Raw genomic sequence first — 12,187 nt, forward strand, 5'->3', positions numbered from 1 at the left:
CCACCTTAAAATTTTTTACCCGAGTTAGACATTTACAGAAGGCATGTGTTACATTTCTGATGAGATATTACTATTTTCATTAATGCCTTACCTTGCACATTTAAGTATCATTGTTTAAAAAGAAGACAAGCTACGACTGTGTCAGCAGCTCACAAACAAAATCAACATTCTTTTAAGGCACTTCATTTCTAAAAAGCTCCAAAATGATGATTAGGTCCAATCCACTAACACAAAAAAGCTGAGAATTTGGGGTAGAGTAACTAACTGACAGGATCATTTTACAGTGACTTGGTAAAAGGGAGGAACCGGCACCGCAGCTACTGCAGTGCTGGGAGTTGGACTTCAATAACAAAGTACAGAGGTGAATTTCAATAGTACAAGTTTTATAATACATCTTACAAAAAGCAAACAATGAAATGATAGCAGTATTTTTGCTGGGTGACAGCACGCAATAAAACCCATGAAACTTCCCTCATAAAAAGGCCAAATACAGTTTGCTTGACTGTGAGAGATTTATAATGTCAATAATGCCATTATAAGTAAATTATGAAACCCTTTGCACTGGTAAAGAACTATCACTCCTCACTGTGGAGATACTCAATTAACTTTCAAATGAAATATGTGACCCTAAATTTCCTGGGTTTGATATTAAAGGATAACAGACAGCAGGCAGATTTATTTTATTTACTGAGTTGCTAACTTCAACTATGTTACAACCAATTTTGCACAACAGCTAAACCTTATTTACAAAAATAAAAACAGAGCTCAATTTGAAACAACGTGGTACATCACCTCCAAGGTCTTTTTGGGTCTGCTTTGCAGCATGTATGACAGCAGGGCTTATAGGGAATAAAAAAACCAAACTAAACAAAAACCACCCACCATATTTGGTTTCCTGCTCAAAGTCAAGCACTAAGCTACGCTAAACAATTATTGTCAAAACTGGATCTGTAAGCGTTCAGAGTTAGGCTGAGATTCTGTATTTTTGCCTGCAATTTCCAAATCAGGAAAAGGCACATGCTGCCAGTTGCATCCACACGTGAAGCCTGATGCTGGATGCTCGCACTCTCAACAGTTCAGTCCTTTCACATCCACTAAATCCTCCGGTTCCTGGATGTGCGAAACCTACTCTGTATACGCACTGTGCTCTCATTTATCATTTCCCCAACCCTGGATAACGTACCTAAGGTAACCAGTAAAGTAGCATCCAGCTGCTACTCCTATCCAAACAAATGGAACAAGTTGTCAAAAAATCACTTGGAGAGTTTCCAGCCACAAAAAGAGGGAGGGGGAGAAAAAGGGTAGGTTTGTGTTTTAAAGGAAAAGTAAATACTTCAAATTATATATGAATGATATGTCTTGGAGATGAACTTACATATGCCGGATTTTATTTGAGGGGGACAAAAAAAAAAAAGTCCTCTAACCTACAAATTAACTAACTTAAAGGTTGGAAGAGACTTGAAATACAGAAAAATTATTTCAGTTCAAGCATTATTAGAAGACAGATGATACTGGAAACCACACATCGTACACTGTAAACTGAATACCAGCTGTGTAACAGAATTATGGAAACTATGTATACTGAAAGTGTAGTTCAAGAAACCCCTTGTACAAAAAGAAATCATTCCAAGTCAAAACCCCATATGAAATGTGATCACCCACACTAGAGATTTTTCATGATGAAGAAACACTGCTGTAGCAAAAGTAACACAGCCAAAACAGCTCCCTGAACAAATTCCCATTTAAGTTCTCGTTTAAGAAAAGGCAGTGGGGAAGCAAGCAGCTCCCTCCGGTACCCAGCCGAAGCAGCCGCTGCCCAGATGCCTTCATCCCGCGGCCGAGCAGGTGGTCTCCCTGGCACCCAGCTCCCTTCACCAGAGGAAAGATGTTGCCCGTGTTTCACACATTACTGCTGCGAACAAGTTTAGAGGAGCGACTGCCTGTGTCGGAAGGCAGAAACGGGACCAATCACAACTTGTGAGCTGCTGAATGACACCAGGAGTCCTGCCTCTGAAACTTTTGTTGTTTTTTCCCCCTCCACCTACTTCAATTGTTCCCACAACTTGGTCACAGACTTGGACGAGTTGCCAGAGATCTGCAGACACTTCCCACAGCCCGGAGCAGGCTCCTCTGTGCTTCACCAACAGCCACACCAGGGGTAAGGAACCTCTCTTCTTTTTATGCTTTTCATTCTTTGTAGCGCTAAGTTTTCTGCAAAAACTCCTCTACTCAAATTAACAGCTAGTTATAATTGTTTATCAAAAATATGGAAATGTAGGCATTACAGCTCTGAGTCAAAAATATAATGCGGTGGGGGACATATTTTAGCAACAATAAAGGCAACTGAGATTTTTCTACATGCTCGTGGGACACTAGCTGTCCTTGGGTAGATGATTTATACAGGTAGCATTACACCATAAGGTGAGAAGCTTTCATAATTTCCTTCAGACCATTGTCTCTTCTTCTAAATTTAATACGCTTTGTTTGTGTTTTGGTTTTTATACAAAATCCACAAAGACAGTAATTCACTTAAAGTTTTGTAGAGACACTTTTCTTTCCCCAAAGCTGCCTATCCACAGCCCAGCAAAGGGAAAGCTCTTTCACCATTTAACTCAGAAAAGCATTTTTCTGAGCTAACACACTGAGAGTGCAAACCTTTTTTTGCTGTATGATGAAAAAGTACCCTTAATTTAAAAATTTAAACCGTTTATAACAATACTAGTACTGAAACTATGTCATACTACTCAAATTGCAGTTCAAGCTACAGAAATCATACAGCATTTTGCTGTGAATTCCTTTAAAGGTTTATTTTCTCCTACCGGTTATTGTAACTGCCAAACATGTCCGAGAATGCTTCTAATAACAGATAAGTAATTTAGCTAGGATTTGTAACGTCAGGAACTGAATTGCAAATGCAGAAAGTAACCTGTTTATTTCCAACTAAGGGAAGCACCTACACACTGCACAACAAAATACAGCCCCACCTTTAAAATCACTGCAAACAGAAACATGTCACATAAAGGGCATTTTAATATTTAGATATACAAATATTTTTTTAAAGGAACATGATTCATGCATATATAGGTCTCCAAGGAATTTCTCCTCCTTACAATCATGCTCCCCCCTTCCATCAATTCACACCTTACTACTTATGTCTGCTTAAGGTTCTGGTTTTAGAAAAGACAGACTTAATATAGATGTTAATTTTGTGAGGCGTGTTTCCCCTATCACCGAACAGACACACCTAATTCCTTTTCCTGTTACTGACTGGTAGGCATCGGGCAGAAACACATGCAGGTGCTCGGTTTTGTGCTCCGCAGCCTTGTGCCGGTTCTGAACAGACAAGTACTGGCAGTGTCCGGACAGCCTGTTACTCCCGAGGCTAACAACCTGCCGTCAGGTTCTCCAGAGGCCGTTTCCAGTAGGCAGAACCAGCACTTCAGACCTCCCAGTGCCTTCAAACCAATGCCTATGACAAGCAAGAAGACTGAGAGACAGAGACAGGCAGATTTTTTTCAAGGCTAAAGTTATATAAAATGTATTTTCAAGTGAAATGAGGAGTTTGGGTTTATTCTAGCAAGCAGAGAATCTTTCTTTCCTAACACAAACAATAATTTTCTGCCTTCTTTTTCCTACTCATTTGTCAAGACAACTATGTTGTTTGTATTTAGAGAGGTTCAGATTTATGCATATACCACGTTTCTATGTTAAAAAGTTGCATTTCTTTCTCATCCCCTGAAGAGGTTAGGAATACAGTGTCTTCATCGTACAATATGAAACTCACTAAAACCACATTTGTAATCAGATAGCAGAAAGGTGATTTTCACTGACTTTTTTCAGACCATTAGCAAACAAAAATATATGAGATACACCTACACAGCTCTAACAGCAGCTTTTTATTTGCTTTAAGAATAACGTGACTTAGGAATAGAAAAGTACCCCAACGGGAGAAACAAAAAATCCCGCAGGGAAGTAAGGTTATATTCCCTAAATTACAAGACACTTTAGAACTGAAGATTGCTTTTGCTTTCTAGAGATTGATACATGGCTTAAGAGGACTTTCCTGGCATCAAGTTACTTCTCAGAAGTTGAATTTACCTACTATATTCTTCTTTCAATCAATGCCATGTCATTGTCCCCGCAGATGCTAAAAAGGTTAAAAAACAACTTACAACATCCCCTTACACTTCTACATTTTATATACACTAGATGTATTTAAATTTTTACTTTGAGTCAAATTGCACTTACCCTATTTCCTATTAATAAGTAGTGACATGAACCACCAGAACCCAAAACTTGAAACAAGGTGTTAGGCACCCAGTGCGTGCATTGTAGGACGGAGTTCACTTCCTAAAAGAAAGTTACTACGTAAAAGGCAAATCATACCAACAGATAGGAAAAAGTATGTGGTTATTATAGGTCTTACTTTGATCAGGGGAACCGATGAGTATGGAGGCTGAAGCACCTGCCCAAGATCCCACTGCATGGGCCGGCAGCAGTTGCAGGGAATGCAACCCAGTCAAAACCCAGCTCAAAGCATCAGCTCCCAGGCTACTGTAACGGACCAGCACACAGATAAAAGTTGCCGTTATCCACAGGGTATGTGGATAACTTCCAAAAACCAAAATGCCAAGTCGGGTGTGTTCAACTATTTGTCAGTGTAATTTCTTAGTATCTACACCTTTGACATTCTCATGGACTTGAAATACCGGTAAAGTCTCTTACTGGCAATCTTGCTTCTCAAACACTGAGAATATCAAAGCTTGTCAAAAGGAAGATTGTAAGAGGAATGAAATAATAAGAGGGAAAGCAAAAAAACCCAAAACACTAAAGTGTGAGCCTTCCCTATCTTCTCCCAAACACATGAAAAATATTGACACTTCAATACAAAACAGGTTTTAAAACAAAAGGTAAAAAGGATAAAATGAGTTTGTTTTTCCCGTTACCAGCACTTCCCAAACTCTATGAGCTGAATTGTTGCTTCTTCTCCCATCCCAATGAAATGTTTTCTGCATATGATTGAAAAAACTGACATTTTATGCCACAAGTCGGTGTCTAGCTCTCTTCAATGATTTAATGTACTCCAGCTGCAGTTTTCTCTTTCCCCTTGCGCAATTCCTTGCTGTTTTCCCACACGCCCACTCTCTTCCCTCTGCTCATTTTCTTCTACTTTCCTCCCTCAATCTGTCCCCTCCCGCACTATTGCCTGCATTCTTGCCTTCACCCATCCCAGTCTTTGTTTTCAACTTCCAGCCCTTTCTTTCTCCTTCTATGCTTTCTTTAAAAATAATAATAAAAAAAAAAATTTAAAAAACCAACTTTCCTTTTCCTGCAGTCAAGCTGTTGAATTGGCTAATATCCTCAATACCCTTCTTCACCGACACAACTGCCCAGTGCAAATCTCAACCTAAAATCAGAATAAGCAACCCCTAGCATAGGTAAATACAAAATCCAGCTGCTGGAGTACATGCTAGCAAGTCACTTCCATACTTTTTTTTTTTTTTTTGTAAAAAGAACAAAAATTTAAATTTATGACATACCTTTATAAATAATTCCTGTCCTTGAAAACCTGCAAGCAACTTCTGTTTTATCACTGGAAACTTGTACTTACTGAACTAAAGTGACAGTACTGAGACTCTGTAGAGGTCCCTAGAGCTAATTCAGACTGCTTGTTTCTCCCCTCCCTTCTCACCCCTCATCTTCCTCACATAAAAAAAGGAGGTTTTGCAGACTTGGAGGTCTCAACTGCAGTGACTCCACACTGCCAATGAGGAGGTATTTTACAGCAGAGTTCAAAACAAAGCAAAGCAACTTGGAATAAGATATATACATTAACACAGGACAGCCAGCGAAGATGAAAAGCATGCCTACGCATCAACTGCAGCTGCTGTGCGCAGGCAGCGCTTTAGAACTCCACAGTGTCTTCTCCTCGGTGGGCCACACAATCCACAAAGAACGGTGACAAAGGGCCTCAGGTTCAACTCAACTCACAGCATGTAGTCCTGCATGCAAGGTGGTTCTTTGCTTTGGCACTGTACACACAAATCTTTAAACTTCCCTCCTCTGAACGTGCAGGGAATGCCCCTTCCTGCCTAGGAGCATCATACTGCATCACACAAACAGCTACAGCAATTTCTTAGGCCAGGTAATTTTTGGTAGCAGTTCGAAACACATACTAGACCAAAGATCACATAACTCAATGGTACTTTTTGCATCACAATGTGTATGCTTATCAAGACATTTATTTTCAATGGATGAAACGGAATTACTTGGTTTTGGGGACATCTCATTGTAAAAATCTATGCAATAGACTGTTACGCAGTATTACTTTTTAACAATGCCCTTTCAGGGCTTCACTTGGTCGTATGGGACAGCAACAAATCAAGTATGTCAAACCTTTTCTATTCCACTGATATCACTGCTGCATTTAGTAAACATATGACAGGAAACAGGCTGTGTCTAAAATTGCTGTGGCATTTCCAAAGGAGCCAAATTTATCCCGTGTGACTTCAGTGGAGTCAATGCAGTCGCACCGGGAACGAGCGTGGCCCACAGTTTTCACTTTGGTCACATACCTCCTCTCATTGTGAAGGGCACCCAGGAACAAAGATAAAAATAACCTAATACAAATCAGGGAACCAGTCACATGCCAGTGAAGAAGGAAGCGATAACTGTGATCAGTGACTCATTCTAGGGCACCAGGTGTAGGGGATCCCCTACATAGTAACATATGGGGTCAGCCCCGTGACCTCTTCCTCCAGATTCGCACTGTGCATAAGACAAGCCTTGTGCATCCATCAGCAACACTGGATTAAACACGCAACTGCACAGCAATGCAGCCAACAGTTTCTCTTGTGCAATACACGGTCTTGTCACACCAGTAACGCTTTTCGACTTTTTTTTTAATGTCAAATATAGCTTGCCCTTTTTCTGCACTTTCCTTTCAAGAAGCGGTGTGTGGATGCATAATAAGTCTTAATATTGACCTAAAACAGAGTCAAGGAACTAAGCAGCAAAGAACAGCTACTATTTGTGGCAATGATCAGCCTTCACTTTGGTGTAATCCTTTTTCAGGCTGTTCATTTTGACCTTGATAGCCACCCATATGCAGCCGTGTTACTGAATCTGTTTCTCTTTATGCACACTTTAGGTGGGTGACAGCGCCATGGAGGATTAACAAGCAAGGTATGTGTTTATTAGTTGAAGCCATGCACTTGTAAAGACAAACTTGCTGAAATACAGACACAGAATTTGCTTCCTTTGCTTACAAGAAAACTTCCCCCACAGACAGGCTTAGCAGGTAAAACAATACATAAGCGTCTCAAAAAATTTCCCAAACTATAGGAGCTTTTAAATCAAGAAAACCAAGTTACTCTATTTTGACCTTTCCTCATCCTTTCTTTACACCATCTTCTACCTGTAAAAGATAGCCTAAGTTAAAATGTGTATCTCCCTTTTTTAAGATTTGTTTTGTATCACCTGTCTGGTCCTCTATGTCCAAACATCCCACACCAACTCAGCTGAACTGAGCATTCCCACCTATTGCCTCTCCCTCAGCAACAGCCCTCACCCCTTCCAAAGGGAAGAATATTTTTTTCCCTCCCAGAGAAATGTCACCATCTTTCCTCACCTGTGCTGGCTTTGCAGCTGCACTGCTCAACCACCTAATATTTTTTTTATGGAAGTACTTCAAAGCCCGAGGTCCTTACCCCTTGAGTCACAGAAGTGAAACATCAGCAGTGTGCTGGCCTTGCAGCTGCACTGCCCGACCACCTAATATTGTTTTTTATGGAAGTACTTCAAAGCCCGAGGTCCTTACCCCTTGAGTCACAGAAGTGAAACATCAGCAGCAACACAGCAGTGCAGGTGCTGGCCCGTGTGCAGTTAAATCGAACGCAGCGCACAGAAATGGACTAATTGTGCACATACACAGGTAAAAAACCCTGCTGTTCCAATCCTTCAGAGGGCCCTAACAAAAACAGCAGCCAGGAAGAAGGCAGATACGCTGGTGTTGCAGGTCACACACAGCCCAAAGACCACAGGTTGCACACACCCTGCATTTAAAAAAAATGACAGAAGTTGTGATGAAGTCACCTGCAGGAAAGTCTGTTCTCTGTGCAGTGTCTGCTGCACCAGCTGGTTACACGAAGTTTTCTGTACTAGCGTAAACCCATTAGTGGTTCATCTACCATGCCTTGTCTAGAAGAGGATAAACAGCGTAAGGCACCCCAGCCTGTACTGGGCTGGGAGAATAAATGTGTCTTCAGCCAAGTCCCTGGAGAATTCCTGTGCGTGTCTTGCTTTTACTGCACCTGGGCTAGACAGTGACTAGCAGAGAGCTAAGCAGAATAACCTTGGCAAGCACTTTAACTGCTTAAATAGACAAAAACAGGCACAGCGTAAAGTCAAACAAAGCTGAAAAATTACAGTCACTATGAAAGTAAGTTCCTGGTGTGTGTTTTGTTCGCAATAAAGTTAAGATCAACTATAGCTCAGAACATCATAACAAAACCTGAAGTTCAGTTTTAGGAGGAGATGTCATCATATGGAATCCTCTAAAGGTGTTAAAATACCCATGTGTAATCTGGTTTCTTTTGAAAGTCTCTTTTTAACTGGCACTGGAAGCACACATTCTGCTCATACAGTACCATTTTGAGTCTGAAAGACATTTTTGTTTCATTTTAAGTTTTTTTGCATTTTAATCACATCTAAAGACAAATTCATGGACAATGAAGTATCTCTGATTCAGTCAGGATCACCATATAGTTTGGGCAGCAGATATCTAAGCAATGGTCTTCCTTTCTGTGGCCTACGTGAGTAGACAGGAATTTCATTTATTGTCCCCCTCCTCCCCCCCAAAAAAAAAAGATGACAAGGAGAGGCCTTCTGTGCAAGATATGATCATGATCTAAATTCATAAAACATTTAGGGGCAAGTGTAGCTTTAGGAGCAAAGTTTGAGAGATGCATACATGTATCATCATCATCTTGAAAACCATGTTTTCACATTGCAATAGCACCTACAGAATCCACCTCCCGATGAGCTAACCAAGCATGTATCAAAGCCAGCCTCTTGCCACGGAAGGTTCACGCAGGAAGGTTTTACACTGCAACTACTTACGGGGAGTTTTAAGACAACTGACACCCTGTGCCTCCATCTGCCATTAAAAAGTGGGAAAATATACCTGAAATAAAACACTCACTTAAGAGACTGTTATATACATGCTTTATTTTGTTCCTCATAGTAGTCCTCTGCCTTTGCACCCACATCGTGTAACATACTGTCCTACATGTACATAAAAAAAATTTAGGACTTACTCCATTTTGTCTGTTGAGAAATATACTACTAAAATTCCCTATAGCAGTGATGCATTAGCTTTTAATTGTGCACCACAAAGAATTTTTACTTGGAATGGAAATGCTTCAACAAGTTTTTCTCCCTTCCAGAACAAGGTACTGGTAAGTCAGATTATCCGCCTGGGTCAGTAACAGCCAGGTCTCCTGCCCGAGAGGTCTGTGTCTCCTGTCATAGCATCAGGCTTTCGCCTGTGCTTGAACAAACAAAGCGGGGGGCGCAGGGGTGGGAGGGAGATCAGCCATGGCCTTTTCAGAGACTGTAAAGGACAGAGAGATTAGCATCTAAAGGAACAATCTGGGTAAAACCCACAAATCCACAATTTCCATTTTACAATCCCTCACCACTGCTAAGAAGCAGGTGCTCGGTAGCCTTCAGGAAGAGAAGCACAATACAGTACAAACCTAAACTTGAAAAAAAACCCCAAAATTTTAAAAATCCTGTTTAAAAGTAAAAACACTGTAAAGGCAATTTATTTGCTTCAGGCTTTTTAGAACTTGAAAACAATCTCCATTTGCACTCATCAAAACACTTTACTTCTGCATTTCTAACTCTTCACTTTCCTGCTTTCCCAGCTCCACAAAGGCTGTCTAAAACAAACAGAGAAGAGAATAGGCACTTTGCACTGCTCCTGACCACCTCTCTTCTTTCCTGCACTCCTAAAACCTCTGATCTGTGCCCTCTGCTTTCTTGTTGCCATGGAGAAGGTCCAATACATAACCCGCTCTGCTCTGAGGAGAGCCTCAACTATTGAGGTCAACCCACAAGCACGCCAAAGGCTCCAAGAGCTCTTTGTGAATTTCTGCCTGATCTTAATTTGCCTCTTGCTGATCTGTATCATTGTGATGCTCCTCTGAAGTTCCAGCACTTCTCCGCACTGTCCTCTAGGAAAGTCACCCCAGAGGGAAGAGAGACCTACACCCGCAACTCCCAATGCAAGGATCCTCTCGTGAGAGGGGCTAGCACTCGGACTAGAGCTGTATGCCAACCACCGCACTATTCTCTTACCACCTGCTACATGTATTAAAAACCCACTTCTTCTGCGCAGAACGGTGTTTAGAGCCTGTTGTTACAAAGCTGTGCATGACCTAATTTGTCTGTCTCAATCAAGTGATGTCTTTTCTGAATGGGGTAAAGTACTGGCTCTTCATGGAGTTGGTAAGTTCCTCAATGTTTTAGCTAGATCATACAAACAGCAAGTTCACTTTTTGGGGGCCTGAGTGTTTTCAGGTTTCTCTGAAAGTCCTTAAGCCCTTGCAGGGGTTCCAAATTTGGCGCACATCTGCTCAAAGCGAAGCTGCAGGCATACAGCCCTCAACACATCCTAGGAAAATTTCTGCTCTGCTTACTTCAAGGTGCTGCATCTCTGCATTATCAACTGAAGGCACTCAAATTGTTTTAGTGGGTTTTTTAAGGGAATATGAGAATAAACCAAAAATCCTTTCTAACCCAGAAATAAAAACTATTTCGTATGCTTCTCTCCCTATTTAAGAGATCTTATATACATATATATACACACACGTATATGTGTATATACACACACACAACTTGAATCTGATGGGGGGGGGCAACTTCATTTACAGTATTTTTAACTAGATACATCCTTAAGTGACATCTAGAAAGTTTTTTCACTATGTTTTGCAGGAAAAATTGACACTGCCACACTGGTATCAAAGATTTAATTTTCTATAAGTCATTTAACTGATATGACAATTGGCATAGCTCAAAAATAATTCTGAGTTCTTAATATTTGGCTTCAGACAACTTTATACTTCATTTACAGTATTTTTAACTAGATACATCCTTAAGTGACATCTAGAAAGTTTTTTCACTATGTTTTGCAGGAAAAATTGACACTGCCACACTGGTATCAAAGATTTAATTTTCTATAAGTCATTTAACTGATATGACAATTGGCATAGCTCAAAAATAATTCTGAGTTCTTAATATTTGGCTTCAGACAACTTTATTATGGCCTGCTGTAACTTATGTAATAATTTTCTTACTTTAAAACTACAGAAAACTTGGTACTTGCCAATGTCACACAAGGTGGCTGGGAAAGAGAAAGGTCGAGGTCACCCTTACTGCTGTGACTGAAGTGTATCACACAAGTAACACCACCACCTTTCAACTGCAAGGGCCTGTCAGAGACCAAGAAAAGGGCCTGTCAGAGAACAAGCAAGTATTTTCCCCAAATAAATCATACATAAAAAAATAAAATTAATTATAAATGATTATGCACAGGAGGGAAAGCATTACAGAAATATCTTTTCAACACGTAAACCACAGTCTATACACATAAAAGATGAAGTTTCTACTCCAGGAGCTGTCAGTAACAAGACTGAGCAGTAGACTTCCAACCTTCCTACATTTTGCTTGTATTAAGCTAAATTGTTAGAAACTTTATACAGTTTTCAGCTTTAAAGAAAGCTCAAGAATCAATAGAAAGAGGTCAAAGAGACATGCAGTTTTTAAACAGGCATCTTTCTATACCACTCTGCAAGCAATCCTATTAATGAATACAGAAAAAAATCCAAACAAGTTTATCTTAATCTTGTATTCTGCTTATCTTAATCTTGTACTCTGCCTTTAAGACTTAATATTCTATGAGCAGAGGTTGACAATGAACAGCTGAGCAGAAAGGGAAGAAATCTTTGAAAAAACTCTGTACTCGATGAAATGCAAGCAAGTCCAGTGGCGATGCACTTATCTGGCAAACAGATACGCCGAGATCAGACCTCTGAAAGAAGGTTAATCACTAGAGGAAATTAGTTAGCTACTCCATGAGGGTTAGGGCAAGCACTAATGAGATCAGCAGTGCATGCCCCCACTT

The 12,187-nt window shown here is 40.4% G+C and overlaps 1 protein-coding gene across 1 annotated transcript; it reads left to right on the forward strand.

Annotated features, from left to right (window-relative positions):
- The first annotated feature begins 10,052 nt into the window (after positions 1–10,052).
- Positions 10,053–10,356, forward strand: PLN (phospholamban). Its single transcript, XM_009696450.1, has one exon. It carries the CDS (start codon positions 10,053–10,055, stop codon positions 10,209–10,211), a length of 159 nt encoding a protein of 52 aa, XP_009694752.1. The 3' UTR covers positions 10,212–10,356.
- Positions 10,357–12,187: the final 1,831 nt, after the last annotated feature.

The sequence above is a fragment of the Cariama cristata genome, unplaced genomic scaffold, assembly GCF_000690535.1.
Source record: "Cariama cristata isolate BGI_N322 unplaced genomic scaffold, ASM69053v1 scaffold10223, whole genome shotgun sequence".
Lineage (NCBI taxonomy): Eukaryota > Metazoa > Chordata > Aves > Cariamiformes > Cariamidae > Cariama > Cariama cristata.